The sequence below is a fragment of the Aricia agestis genome, chromosome 18 (assembly GCF_905147365.1).
Source record: "Aricia agestis chromosome 18, ilAriAges1.1, whole genome shotgun sequence".
In the NCBI taxonomy this organism is placed as follows: domain Eukaryota; kingdom Metazoa; phylum Arthropoda; class Insecta; order Lepidoptera; family Lycaenidae; genus Aricia; species Aricia agestis.
Window position 1 is genome coordinate 3,467,620 of NC_056423.1, and position 14,822 is coordinate 3,482,441.

General features: G+C 39.2%; 1 protein-coding gene across 1 annotated transcript; it reads right to left on the bottom strand.

Moving 5' to 3' along the window:
* Positions 1 to 645: 645 nt before the first annotated feature.
* On the bottom strand, positions 646 to 14,481 carry LOC121735994 (homeobox protein OTX-like). Its single transcript, XM_042127011.1, has 3 exons — positions 13,625 to 14,481; positions 3,504 to 3,670; positions 646 to 1,098 (listed from the first exon to the last, which is right to left on the bottom strand). The coding sequence occupies exons 1-3, from the start codon at positions 14,370 to 14,372 to the stop codon at positions 982 to 984; spliced, it is 1,032 nt and encodes a 343-aa protein (XP_041982945.1). The 5' UTR covers positions 14,373 to 14,481; the 3' UTR covers positions 646 to 981.
* Positions 14,482 to 14,822: the final 341 nt, after the last annotated feature.

Sequence of the window (14,822 nt, forward strand, 5' to 3'; positions counted from 1 at the left end):
AAGTGCTGGCAAAAGCAATGCTGGGAGATGCATTCAGAATTGCAAGACGCGTCTTTCTCTCTTAGCACCCATCCCCATATTCCGTATAGTTTCGCTGTTATGACGACTGTCACAACCATACCCTGGCACAAACGTACCCAGTCTACCCTACTATAATATATTAATAAGATAAAAGTTATCAGCAACATTTTTTGTTTTCAAAATATGAGGGTTGTACAATGTACAGAGTACATTTACAGACCTTTGTCCAATATTATCTTCGCAATATGTCAAAGAACTGTACTTACGACTTTATTTAAATATATTTATGTGAAATAAACAGGAAAAGAAATTGAAATTTGTTTTTAATCAATGAATTGATTAAAAACAAATTTTTGGTCAAAGGGTTTAGCCGGATACGTATGACGAGTCGGCCCCCAAGTGGGAATCGAATCGAAACTTATGTTTTAATATTGACTTGATATACAAACACGATTTATGTACTTTTCACGGCCGCGGTTTGTCCTAGAGATAGAGGGCAAAACATCCGTATGCTTGACTATTACTGAATGTGATATATCTCTGAAGCTAATTAAGATAAATAAATAAAACTAACGCGAGGTGTTAAAAGCTACATTTTCGTGTACTAAATATTTATTCATTGCCTTGCTCGTGGTCATCGGAGGTAGGTATATCACCAGGTCACAAGTGTAATTATTAGCAATCCCATCATCAGTCAAGTTTGCGAATTATCAGCATCCTACTAATTATCAGCATCCCGCTTGTCAGCGCAATTTACTATTCATCAGCAATCCGCTCAGTGAAGTTTACTAACTGTCAGCGTCCCGGTCATCAGGTGCTACTAATTATCAGCATCCCGGTTATTAGCGCAATTTACTATACATCAGCAATCCGGTCAGTGAAGTCTACCAACTGTCAGCGTCCCGGTCATCGGGTGCTACTAATTATTATTATCAGCATCCCGATTATCAGCGCAATTTACTATTCATCTGCGATGCGGTCGTCATCAGTGAGGTCTTCGGGCGAGGGGCTCCGGGAGTCAGCTTCGGGCACGCAGCGACGCCACTTCGCACGACGGTTCTGGAACCAGGTCTTCACCTAGGAATAAAATAATAGCATTATAGTAGGTGTCAGTGGGACATATATATGTCGTAGGATGATTTGATAAATCGAATTTTCGCGAAAATTCTAGGGATTTCGCGAAAACACGGATTTATCAAATCATCCTACGACATATATAAAACGGGAAACGGGAACGCTTGACGCATAGCCGGTCACACGAGCGCTGCGTCATCGCAGCGTTATTACTTATTACGAAGCAGTCTTTAACGTCAACACCCTCTCCCGCTTCGTCTCGGGGGCTGCTGTCCGTCATGTATGCGTTGCGCGCTGCTGTCACTACGCAGCGCGCCGTGTGAACACCTTGGTTATTTGTAGGTAAAACAACGCAACGGCAGTGCTGCGTCGACGCAACGCGCCGTCTGGCTCTTATGTGATATTATGTCAAGTCAATATTAGTCGTAGTAAGTGTTCTCTGATCTGCCCCCGTAGACAAGTGGCAAAACGCTAACGCTAAGGCTGGCTTCTCACGGCGTATGATATCACAAGCCGTGCCGCGCCGAGCCAGCTATTACGAGCGAGCACGAGCCACAGGCGAGCACGAGCCACCCCTTCTCACGGCGCGTTATATCACAAGCCGCGCCACGCTGACAAACATTCAAGTAAAATTAAACTTTATTAACACGAAAATAGATATCATTTTGCTCTAAGTCAATACGTAAAATAAGTAAATTTTAATGAAATGCAACTTTATTGAGTAGGAAACTATTTAGGTTGCATTTCAATCTATGCCGCTAATTTTATTATATTAAGTTTAATTCCTTTATTTTGATAACAGATGCCGCTGCTTGGCGGCTACATCGCGCTATAGCTAGCACGAAGATATTTGTTATAGGTATAAGGTGATTATTTCCATTCATACTCACTCTTGGTGTAGTAGAATAATCGTGCCAGCGATTTTAGTCCCAGGGACCAGGGTAGCCGTACAGACGATTTCGTGATGTTGTGCTCGAACAGAAGCATCATTCTTCCACCAGTTTATACGTGGGAGAGCCATGTTTCGGTTGGTACTACTAATAAATATTCTGTGGCTTCGGCACGAATGGGCCGGCTCGACTGGAGAAATACCACGCCTCACAGAAAACCGGCGTGAAACAGCGCATGCGCTGTATTACGCCGAGTGAGTGAGTTTACCGGAGGCCCAATTCACTTCCATATCCTCCCTTATTCCCTTCCCTTCCCATCCCTACCCTCCCCTATTACCCTATTCCCTCTTAAAAGGCCGGCAACGCACCTGCAGCTCTTCTGATGCTGCGAGTGTCCATGGGGGACGGAAGTTGCTTTCCATCAGGTGATCCGTTTGCTCCCTTATTTCATAAAAAAAATATTCAAAACATCACCATAGCAACAGCTAAATCGGTTCAGCGATTTGGACGTCATGAGAAATAAGGGGGCAAACGAGCAAACGGGTCACTTGATGGAAAGCAACTTCCGTCGCCCATGGACACTCGCAGCATCTGAAGAGCTGCAGGTGCGTTGCCGGTCTTTTAAGGGGTAATAGGGGAGGGTAGGGAAGGGAATAGCCAATACGGGAGGGTACGGAAGGGAATAGGGGAGGGTAGGGAAGGGAAAAGGGTACGGGATTGAGCCTCCGGTAAACTCACTCACTCGGCGAAACACAGCGGAAGCGCTGTTTCACGCCGGGTTTCTGTGAGGACGTGGTATTTCTCCGGTCGAGCCGGCCCATTCGTGCCGAAGCATAGCTCTCCCACGTCAAAAGTGTAATAAAATAAATGAATTACATTTAATTTAATAAAATTAGCGGCATAGATTGAAATGCACCTTAGCTGCCTAGTGAATAAAGTTGCATTTCATTAAAATTTATTTATTTAACGAAGTGACTTAGAGCAAAATGATATCTATTATCGTGTTAATAACGTTTCATTTTACTTGAATTTTTGTTGGCGTGGCGCGGCTTGTGATATCACGCGCCGTGAGAAGGGGTGGCTCGTGCTCGCCTGTTTGCTCAAGCCGCGCCTTTGAAGTTACCGACTTTAATCGGATCGGGATGCGCCTGCACGAGCCGCGCCGCGCCACCCCTTCACACGGCGCGTGGCTCGAGCGGGCGCGGCGCGGCTTGTGGTAGCACGCGCCGTGAGAACGCAACCACGCCACCACTTTCTTCGGGCGCGTGGCTCGAGCTGGCGCGTGATATTAAACGCGCCTGCTCGAGCCAGCCCGAGCCACCCCTTCACACGGCGCGTGGCTCGAGCGGGCGCGGCGCGACTTGCGATAATACGCGCCGTGAGAAGGCACCATTACGCTAGCGCTACAAAATGTATGCGATTTGACATAAGTCATCGCTTCGCTAGCGAATACTAATGTCAAATCCATACATTTTGTAGCGCTAGCGACTAGCGTTAGCGTGCGGTCTTACGGCTTACCTGTCTATCAGTAAGTCTCAGACTGGCGGCCAGCGCCCGCCTTTCATCAGGACTGAGGTACTTGGCTGCTGAGAACCGTCTCTCCAGGGCCTGCGTCTGCGCCGCGCTGAACCGCACCTGCCCGCCCTTCCGCCGCCCGCCTACGCCCCACCAGCAGCAGCCCACGCCTGAAATATAAACAAGTAGATTCAGCGACTTTAATTTTTTCCAAACAGTTGCTCTATAATTGATTATATTCTCTATACTTCCTAGTTCCCTTGTGCACCCATTTTTTTTTAATCGATCGGGTGGTGGGAAGGGGTCGCCAGCGTTAATTAAAAGTAGGAAAATTATTATTTTCATGTGAGTGTAGCTGTATTGGCATTTTTTTTTTGTTTTTGGGATTACATATTAACTATAATCTTGCGTCAGAAAAAAGCCAACACAGCTGAACCCACATGAAATTAATAATAATTTTCCTACTTTTAATTAACGCTGGCAACCCCTTCCTCTGTATTAGCTCCGTGCCCCTTCCCACCACCCGATCGATTTAAAGTTTTTTTTGGGTGCACAGGAAGTACAGAGCAACTGTTTGAAAAAAAAGTTGCTGAACCTACTTTTTTTTCATTTTTTTCCCCACCCCACTACACCCACACACCCGCCGCCCACGGCCTGCCAGCACGCAGGTTATCAGAAAAGGTTGTTCAGGGTAATCAGGGAAGTAGCTAACGGAGTTTTAATACGACTGTAGCCACATGACGGATTTGGTCGTAAGCTCTTAGTCGACAAGACTTTTTCATTATCGCTATTTTTATAGAATCGCGGTAGGATGTGGAAGTTTTTTGTGACATACTAGACCATATGACAGCTGTTATCGCTTAGATAACTGCAAGCGTTTACCACAAGTTCACTTACTATAATGTGAATAGTTAACTTTCGTAGTGGTTATCTACGCATAAAGCCTGAAGAATAAGAATTATTTCATACTTTTTAGATAATTTTAAGAATGTTAGGTTCAATTTTTTTTTGTTAAAAAAATAATTGCCCAACACTGCCTACGGGCTACGGCAGCTCACTACGTATAGCGCCAACTCTCATTATTACACGTATCAATATTATCATGATTCTATATCACGCGAATCACATTATACTACTGCGATACTGCGATTCGGCCTATTACACCATCAATATTATCACGGAATCGTGATAATATTGATGCGTGTAATATGCCTCATTCATATTAGACGAGTCGAACGTCAACTTCATAATAATATTTAATTAATTAATTTATTTAATTCAGGCATCTTGGCCCATATTATAAATACCTTATAGACTAACATACATACTAAAAACTAACACTAACACTAAAACACTAAACACGTATTGTCTGCGACGTGGGGCGCGACGCGACGTGTTCGGAAGTCGTCCTCGGAACCCCTCCTGTAGACGACTCTAATCGGCCAGAACTCCTCCTTCTCGAAGGTCGGTAGATGGTGCGTCGGGACTCTCACCACAAAGGAGCTAAAATTCACTTTGTGGCGGGACTCCAAGTGCTCGACCCTCAAGACGAAGTGGGTCTTGCTCCTGATGTAGTCCACGGACCATGACCTGCTCGACCGTCGTGGACCAGTGCAGCCTGGACACGTACAGAGGCGTCGCGGGAGTCAATATTATATTATTCTCGAACACTTATGTCTAATCCATACATTTTAATCGGCGCGGGCGATTTTATAAAGAAGCAATACAGAAAACGTCTTGGCTAAAGGGCTAGGGGCCAGAAATCCTGTGTCTTTGATCTAACTTTGATCATGGTCTCTTATGTCACCGCCTGCAGAATTCTCAGGATATAAAATACTTAAATTAAGAAATAAATATCAGGAGCCCAGCTGGCCGATTCTGTATCGTACATTTGTGAGTTAATAACTGAGTTAGTATCGAAACGGAGGAGTGAGTAACCGAAAGTGCCACTTTTTGTATTCACTTGCATACAAAAGTGAGACTTTCCGTTGCTAACTCCTCCGTTTCGTTACTAACTCAGTGATTAACTCACAAATGTACGCAGAATCGACCAGCAATGGCAAAGAATCTGTCCTGGGTGGACAGATTTTGATCTTTTGTTTGTTTGACATGGTCGAAAGTATTTTTAGCCATAATTTGTTTGAATGCTACGATGCCACAGACAAACACACATATCGACATAATATTAAACTTATCCCTGTTTTCATCGGGATAAGTTTAATAAGCAAAAAATAATTAAAACCATTTTTTTCGATGTGAGACGTGAAATCACAATTAAAAGCAATTTTCCTTAAGGCCCTTCCCCTTCCGTAATATCATGTAATATACCAAATAGGGTATATTACGGAATATCCGTAGGGGAATCCGTATTTAGAGCCTTATAAACTCATAATTTGAAAGCTACAAAGTTATAATAAAAATACAGCAATAATCTTCGGTATATCAACTTTCCTTTCTCCGTTTTAAATTTTCTATTTTTGTTTATTATGCTCTGAATGATATTAGCTTCCAAAGTAATACCAATTTATTACAATTGAGGCATACTTTGTTGACTGCCATAGTGTTTCAAACAGCTTGGACCCCCTGGAATTACGCCGAGATGTAGCTTCACTCTGCATCCTCTATCGGTTGTATCACGGGGAGTGCTCTGAGGAATTGTTTGGAATCATACCACCTGCAACTTTTCGCTAACGTCCCATGCGAAAAACATACCATCCTCATCACCTTGATGAGTGGCAGTCTTCCACAGTGCGTTTTTCGCGTAACTTTCTGCCGCGCACTGTAAAACTCTGGAATGAACTGTCACCAGCAGTATTTCCAGACCGATACGACCTGCAAACCTTCAAGAAAAGAGCGTATTCCCTCTTAAAAGACCGGCAACGCACCTGCAGCTCTTCTTTTGTTGCGAGTGTCCATTGGCGACGGTAGTTGCTAACCATCAGGTGACCTGTTTGCTCGTTTGCCCCCTTATTTAATTAAAAAAAAATCTCCCTAATACTTATTTACAAATTACGTTTATTCGAAACACACGACAATGGATGGATAATTTCATTAACTACAATCTACATATTCCACGTTTTAACTTTTTTAGATCAATTTTAAACTATTAAGATAAGAAAAAAATATAGGATTTTTTATTTTTTGTGCGATCTCGGCAACGCTTCAAATGTATGGTCAAGGTCGTTTGCTCGGGGGATAGCCTTAAGAGGTGTCCACACCGCCCTTTTTTCCATACAAACGTTGTCCTCTGTTTCCTCCCTGGAAACACGGCCACCAATACAATGTCCCTATGTTTTCTTTTATTTTTCATAATTTAATTATTAAATAAGATATGAACGTTCAAAAACCCAAAAAAATGCCCAGATTTTCCGCTGTGTTCAAACGTCCAGAAAACAGATTTGGCTAGATTATACAAAAAAAGCAAAACATAGGAACATAGCTCAAGCCTTTCTTTAATCTTTAGTGAAAAAAGTACTTAAATTGGTTAAGTTTTGGAGAAGGAATCAGGGGAAAACAAATCGTTGATTTTCTGGATTTTCTGCAGTTGTCTCTATCGCATTCTGCGGTATAGGCTTGAGGTAAGGGAGACAGCTATAGATATTACATGTACTTTTTATTCATTTCTCTAGTCCCTGGTGTATCCTCTTAATTATTAATATTATGTTTTACAAACATAGTCCTAATTGGTTGAAAAATAAAAATGTTTCTCCCGATTATGCCTATAAGCTAGAATAATAAAAACTACCTTTATGATAAATATTATTAAATTTAAAATCCGTTTGATGTCTTATCAAATACCAATCTTATATTAGTAAAAATACGGTTATTTTTTGTTTACAATCCGATAATCAGATTGTCCTAATTGGTAAGTATCAGTTATTCTGATAAGAATTTGTTTAAACGATTGCTTTATCGAGTGGTAAAAGCGGAAAACTTAGTTTGATGGCCTGTTAATAGCACTTAGGTTCAATTAGGTATAACTTGTAAATTACTGTAAATTCCACCAAGACCATTTTTTCTAGATCGTAGTCTCTGAGATTTTTCCTGAATTATTTCTGAAGTATGTTTTGACGTTAGCCAATCAAAAGCACTATTATACCAGGGGTTCCCAAAGTGTGCGCCGCGGCGCCCGCGTGCCCTAGTGCGCCGCGCCATAGTAAAAGGAGGGGAAGTAAGTTATCTTCATACAAAGGCACCGCGCGCGGCTTGTATGTGTGCGCCATAGTATCAATGCGTCGCCACACGGCACACAACAAAATCTCGGACAATATTTCGGCATTACTAGTCGGGGCTAACACTTTACGCTGCACGCTCGCGCCGCTCCGCGCCACGGCTAAACGAATCAAAAATGTCCGATCATAATAGATCAAAAGATAATTTAAAAATACCTATCACATAAAATTATGATGATGCATATATGTTCATCACACAACAAACAGACCCTTCAACACAAACTAATATCGCATGACCATACATGCTTACACTCTACACCTGTAAAGGGACGCCTATGCACCTGCCCCGAAATTGAAGTCGTTAGAACCTTTAAATACCTGGGCCTAAACATCGATGATCGTTTAAAGTGGACTGACCATATTGATAGCGTTTGTATGAAGCTTAGAGCAATCTGAACCAAATTTTCAATAATAAGATGAAATATATCCTACAAAAACCTATTATCCCTTTATAACGCACTAGGTGAGTCTATTATTGATTACGGCATAAGCTCCTACGGTTTAACTTCACGTTCCCATCTTAATACTATTTATCAGCTACAACTAAGGATACTTAAAAAAATTGTTCCGTTCAAAATTCGATCTAAATTTCATAATAATAATAGTGGTCTGTTTAATTATTGTAAAATTATTCCTATACATGACAAAATAAAATATCGTCTACTAGTCGAAGAATTCTTCAACAGTAATATTCAAGTTCCGAAACAAAATACATACAACACTCGCAGCGCCAACTTATCAAAATTAGAAGTCCCTCAGTTTACAAATTCATACGGTAAAAATTGTCTCGAGTATGTAATACCTAAGCTAATCAATAACCTAAGTACAGAAATAAAAAATAATTTAACGCCAAAGAATATTAAATCATTCTTTGGCGTTAAATTATTTTTTATTCAAATATGTAAGTTTTTAATTTTTTATTAAATCAAAATTAAAAACTTACATATTAAAGAACTTAACTACTCAATGTGAGTAATTAACCCATATAGACCCGCCGTGCCCAAACGAGGACACTTTTTAAATTACTTAATTTTTTTTTCTTTCAAGTTAATACTTATTTTTATTGTAAGTGACAATTTGCTAAAAGTGTATTTTTTTATTACTAGAAGGTACAAATAATATAAAAATAATTCACAGTGTTTTATAATGATTTTTCTGAAGCTGTTTCTAACATCCGAAATGACGCCAAGTTATTATTTTTTATTTTTAAGTTTTTCTTTTAGGCATTCATATTTTTTTACTTGAAAGAGCTCATTACACTTTAACCTATAAAAAATATACATATAAGTGTGAAAAGCTTTAGTCTTCATAAGATTAGGAGTAGTTTTATACAAGTGTCCCTATTTGGGGCCAATGGACACATTGGATGTAAATTATTCCAATTTTGGTCCACCGATCAATTTCGTATAATCAATGAACTGAAGGGTATTCAATAGCTATGATAAATACTATGGATTTCAGAAAGTTGCTATGATTGAAGATGACAGTGGAAAGATATATATAGTCGTATTTCCTTCGCAACCATGTGTCTCCTTACCAGTTTTTCACTATTCCAAGGTGTAGCTGGCTATTGTGCAACTGATACTGTTGGCCAAGGCAGTACATAAAAGTGTCCTCTCGTATCCGTCAAGGATAAAAAAAAAGAAAACGACGAGTTTGACTACCGTTTCGACCAACTGAATTAGAATTTGTTTTATATCGGCTGGATTATAATATCTATGTGATCGGGAGAAGCCATTACAGCGTTTTTCTTCTGGGAAAAGTAAACATATGCATTACTGTTGAAAGAATGTGGACGTTAGCTTTGTACATTTTCATCAAAGCTATAAAAAGGATATGCGTGGGTTCAATCAACTATTCAATCGATTTTCTCGCACTGTCAAAAATTGGCAGTAACTGGTAGATACTGTTTACGCACATGCTGGATGTAGCAGTGGCAAACGCATGGCGGCTGCATCGTCAAAGTAATAAAAACAAGAATTAAATCAGCTCACATTTCGGTGGCATTTGGTCGTCTTTACTTGAGACATACAAGCGGTAGAATCCTGCAACCAGCAATACATATCTGTACTGCCAAACCTGCAGCATGAAGGGTAGTTTTCCCGAAAAACTGTTCCAACAATCGCGTTGTTCTGGTGAGCTAGCATTACGTCATGAAAAAGGTCAAAGGCAATTTGACAAATGTGTGAAAACACGGTACATTCATAAAATATGTATCGAAAATTTTCACACCGTATCACAATAAACATAACGACCAGTAGTTCGACTGCAAAGAGACGGACAGGTTTCAATATCTGTCAAATTCGTCGGGTTTCACTAGGATTATGAACGGAATGTGCCTCGCGCTGGCTGATGTCATTTATTTTTAAATATTTAAAATAAAGATTTCAAAATTGGATTCTGACAATTTTAATCACATGTGCCAAAACACAAACAACAATACGACCAAAGAGGAACACGTCCATCGAATATGTCATATTTTTAAATTCGTAGGTAACAAGTTAACAACCCTAGCGACGATTTTCGTCATAATACGTCAAATTTAAAAATTTCAACATCAGTTCTAAGTCGGTATACTCTATCATTCTGTCTACTCTGACCGTATGATCCCATTAGCCCCATTTGAGGACGGCAATTTTTTAAATATAAGAATTAAAAAATATATAAGTTTTTTTGTGTTTTCCTAATAATATTATTGGTTTCTATAAATTAACTAGATGTCCCGCGCGGCTTCGCCCGCGTAAATTAGAAATTTTACAGAATCCGTAGCTACATTTTCCCATAAAAAATATTTCCCCCGTTTTTCCCACATTTTCCTGAGTTTCTTCTGTCGTATTAGTCTTAGAGTAATAATATAATATAACCTTCTCGATAAATGATGAGTCTTACTCGATAAATGATCTATCTAACACTGAGATAAGTTTTTAAATCGGACCTGTAGTTTCTGAGATTGACGCGTTCAAGCAAACATACTCTTCAGGTTTATAATATTAGGTAGATATAGATTTTTTTTAATTATCGCTTGACAAACTCGAGTCTCGATCTAAAAGACTATGAAATGGTATAATATGGTAGTGATGATGATGATGATGATGATGATGATGATGAAGAATGTAATTTGCATAGTAGCATATGCTTTCTGTTCTTAAAACAACGCCGAAACTCCCAAACTTGTATCTATAAAGAATCAGGAATTCTCTCAGCACCTTCCGAACCACGGTATACCAGGTATATCTCGGTGCAAAATCTTACTTGTTGGTAGCATATGCTTAGAATACTTCTCACGAAACCGAAGTCACCATATGTTTCCCTATAAGTTTTGAGGAGTTCCCTCGATTATTTATGGATCCTTCATCAGATCACCACTGAAATTGGGATGATAGCCTATATACCAAAAGAAAAATTTTGAAAATCGGTTAACAAACGGCGGAGTAATCGTTGAATATAAGAAAACGAACATAACACCTCCCCCATTTTGAAAGTCGGTTAAAATTGTAGCCTATGTGTTATTTATTTAATATTTTAATCAGCACATGAATTGAATAACAAATTTTTTTTCAAATTAATCGTAGCACCATCTGTCAGGACAAACTAAAATTGAAATAGAATAATATTGAATGCGATGATAGCGCCGTCCGCCGGATCTAATGTAAAACATTCCAAAATCAACAACTCCTTATAAATAAGAAATTAATTGAAAAAACATTTTCCAGTAGACCAAACTGTAAATCTAAACCATTCTCGAATCTCCACGAACACACACAAAAAATTTCATCAAAATTGGTCCAGTCGTTTAGGAGGAGTTCAGTCACATACACACGCACACAAGAAATATATATATTAAGATAAAGAAATTTCATATTTTCCATGGCTCAGTTTCATTTGGGTCTAAATGGGTTAATGTTTTCCCTTATCATCCTGTATAATCGGTGTCTAACTACTAACTGCTAACCGGTTGTGAATGTATTGATAATTGAACGGCGCGGGCGCTGCCGTGGGCTGCGCAGTGCACGTCAGTCGCTGCGCGGCCCGGATGCGCGCGCACTTTTAGCACAGAGCATGGGCGTACCGAGGGAGGGGGCAGGGGGGGGTAGGGGGGGGACAGCTGCCCCCCCCTGGATCATGTTGACGTCCCTACTAAGTATATTATCTAGTACTTTCATCTATAAAAATAACGATTGTTTGCCATTTGTTTGCAATACAACTAAAAATTATTAATTTTTTATTCTTTATAAACACCTAGCTTATAAAAAATCTGATTTGCCCCCCCCTGGCCCAGAATCTGGGTACGCCCATGGCATAGAGTACTTTATTATATGACGTTTAGTATGACCATGACGCCTTACACACTACATTTACACTTATATACACGTTAATAGATGATCAATGTACTTATAATAATTTGCACTTTTTTGATATGTGAAACAACGACTGGACGGCGCATGGTAAAACTTGTATCAGCTTATATTGCGCCGTATAACATGTTTTTGTAATTTTTATTGATAAATAAAGGTTTAAAAAAAATCGCAGGAGTAATAGATATTGCTGTGTGTTTGGGTGTTTTAATAGTAATGCAACAATTCCAGAATTGTCTTTGTTTAAATTACCTGTTGAACAGGAAAGGTCAGTACTACTCACTTATTCTAGCATAATATAATAATTTTTACTTGATGATCAGATACCTACTTACTTCTTTTTATTGTATTAGTTTTCTATCACACAAAGGAAGTAGGTAGGTAGGTAGATCTACTTTCCCACTAGAACATAGTATAAATAAGATAATGTTTTAATTTTTATGTACTTTTGATCCGTCAACTAATTTGCCGCTATTGCTTTGTTTACGTAATAGTAATTTGCCGATTTTTCTGTGTTGTAGCCGGATATTAACTGACTACTTACAGTCAATTACTTATTTTAAATCGTAATTAAAAATAAGTAATTGACTAATTGTAAATCACAATGACATAAAGCAAAGTTCGAATCATAACAACAGATTTGTTTATAGTAAGTAAGTATATGAGACAGGCGTTAGTTTTTAATGTATTTTTACAGGGTATTTTTATAATTTTATTTAGACATCGGATTATATGCACGATGAAAGTGCCGAAATATGCATGCAAATATGCACGAAAAATGGCCGAAATATATAATATAAATATATCACGTGGTCGTGAGTCGATCCTCCATCGTAAGGCACAGCGCAGACGACAGACTATCCGAGACGCACTTTTTAGTCCGTGGAAATAGAACGTATGCAATTGTAAGCAGCAACGCATGCCTCCTTGCTGCGCGTCGTCACTCGTGTGCGTTGCGGACAGATGGACGGACAGACCGAAACTATAAGGGTTCCTTGTTGACTACGTAACCCTAAAAAATAATTGCTTTTTTGTTACTTAGTATAACTTTATCAGCATTAATTATTATCTTTATCGATATATCTTGTTCAATGAGTATTAGCATATATATAATCTCTTTTAATTTATTTAATAACTTTAATCTACTGTGTGATTACTTGATTAGCGATTAGTACAGATTAGGTTTAAACAAATATGTTGATAATCTTGGCTTTTTGTTATTTTGTTATTTAAATATTTTTTGATTTGGAAATACTTACGGCTTCAGTGAAGTTATGTGTTAGGTATTGAGATTAAAATAATGTGAATTATCGGTTTGCATTACACCGCTCGCGTCGAGTATTATTTCGCATCGAGTGGAAAATAAAAATTCATTAACACCGCGGACGTGATTTTTTTCATGGTCGCATACTATTGCTGCGCACGATAATATTATTAGCAATCGTATTTTTAGCAAGTACGATTAATTTAATTATTGCTAATCGGCATTTAACAATTAATTATTGCTAATGCTATTTTTATCAACACTACTACATACCTCTATCAGCGCCATATCTCATGGTATAAGGCGTCAACCTGTTCAGCCCAGTCCTCATGGTCTCATTGAGCATGGGCTCGCTGTAAAACATCGGTCGCTCCGTGTAGCTCTTCATCTTGTACCACGGCATCCGAATCGGGGTCGGGTACAGAGGGTACGTGTTTCTCCTCTGCTCCAAGTTCACTCTCATCCTCTCCTCGAATTCCCTCTGGTTGATTCTCTCCAGCTCCAGATTCCTCTCTCTCATTCTCTCAGCTTCTAAGTCTCGTTGATTTATATTCATTCTCTCCGCTTCTAAATCTCGCTGGTTGAAGTTCCCGTTCATTCTTTCTATTTCTAAGTTCCGTTGATTTAAGTACATTTTAATCTTTTCCTGTTCTATATTCTGCTGGTTTATCTTCATTCTCTCTAATTCTAAATGCGGTTGGTTTAATTTCACATTAATTCTCTTCGCTTCTAAATCATTATGATTATAGTTCATTTTGAATTTGTCCACTTCTACTTCCCCGTAAATATTCTGCTTCCTCTGTTCTCTCACCTCTTCAGCGTTCACTTTCAGCTTTGGAACTTCTAGCTCTCTATGAGCTTGTGCTACATTTATGTTTCTTTCCTTTTCAACAGGCTTAGCCGGTTCGCGGCACACGAATTTCTCTTTCGGTCCATCACTTAGGTTTTTGTAGGGTTTTTTGGGGTCCCTTAGTATGTCTTCTATAAGGAAGGAGGTCCGTTTTTGTCTGCACGCGCACATTTCGGCGTCCCGGTCTAAACTGGACAGTCCTTATCAGCATTTTAGTAATTGATATCTACTTGTTAAATGGACGCGTTTAATCTAATTGTATCTGATAGGTGATTAGTGTTATCGTTCTTGGAATTTAGAACGTGTGCTACATATTTAGGGTCCGTTTTCGATTGTATCTCTGTGTTTGCCGAGGAATCAGTATTGTCAATGATTCTATAATGCATGTTCATGGGGTTGACAGTGAGATTAGCGACTACAGAGTGGTGTGTAGGTGCGTGGGGTGCTGTCAGTTTTATTATATTGCCATTAATCCTATCTAATGGCTGCTGGCTAGTGATTACGTAAATGCGTTTTTCCTTATCCTTTTAATTCAGAGATAAAAATGGCAGTGGCATCGTAGCCTCAAAACAGCTAAACTGATTTTGATACCAAGTAAAATAAAATTTCGCAAGAGCTGGA

Bases quoted from the DNA above. Each gene is read 5' to 3' on its own strand.
- LOC121735994 (XM_042127011.1), bottom strand. From the start codon at position 14,372: ATGTGCGCGTGCAGACAAAAACGGACCTCCTTCCTTATAGAAGACATA. The intron at 3,671-13,624 runs GTATGTAGTAGT...TTTATATTTCAG, and splicing joins GAGATATGGCGCTGATAGAG to GCGTGGGCTGCTGCTGGTGG. The intron at 1,099-3,503 runs GTAAGCCGTAAG...TTTTATTCCTAG, and splicing joins TGAGACTTACTGATAGACAG to GTGAAGACCTGGTTCCAGAA.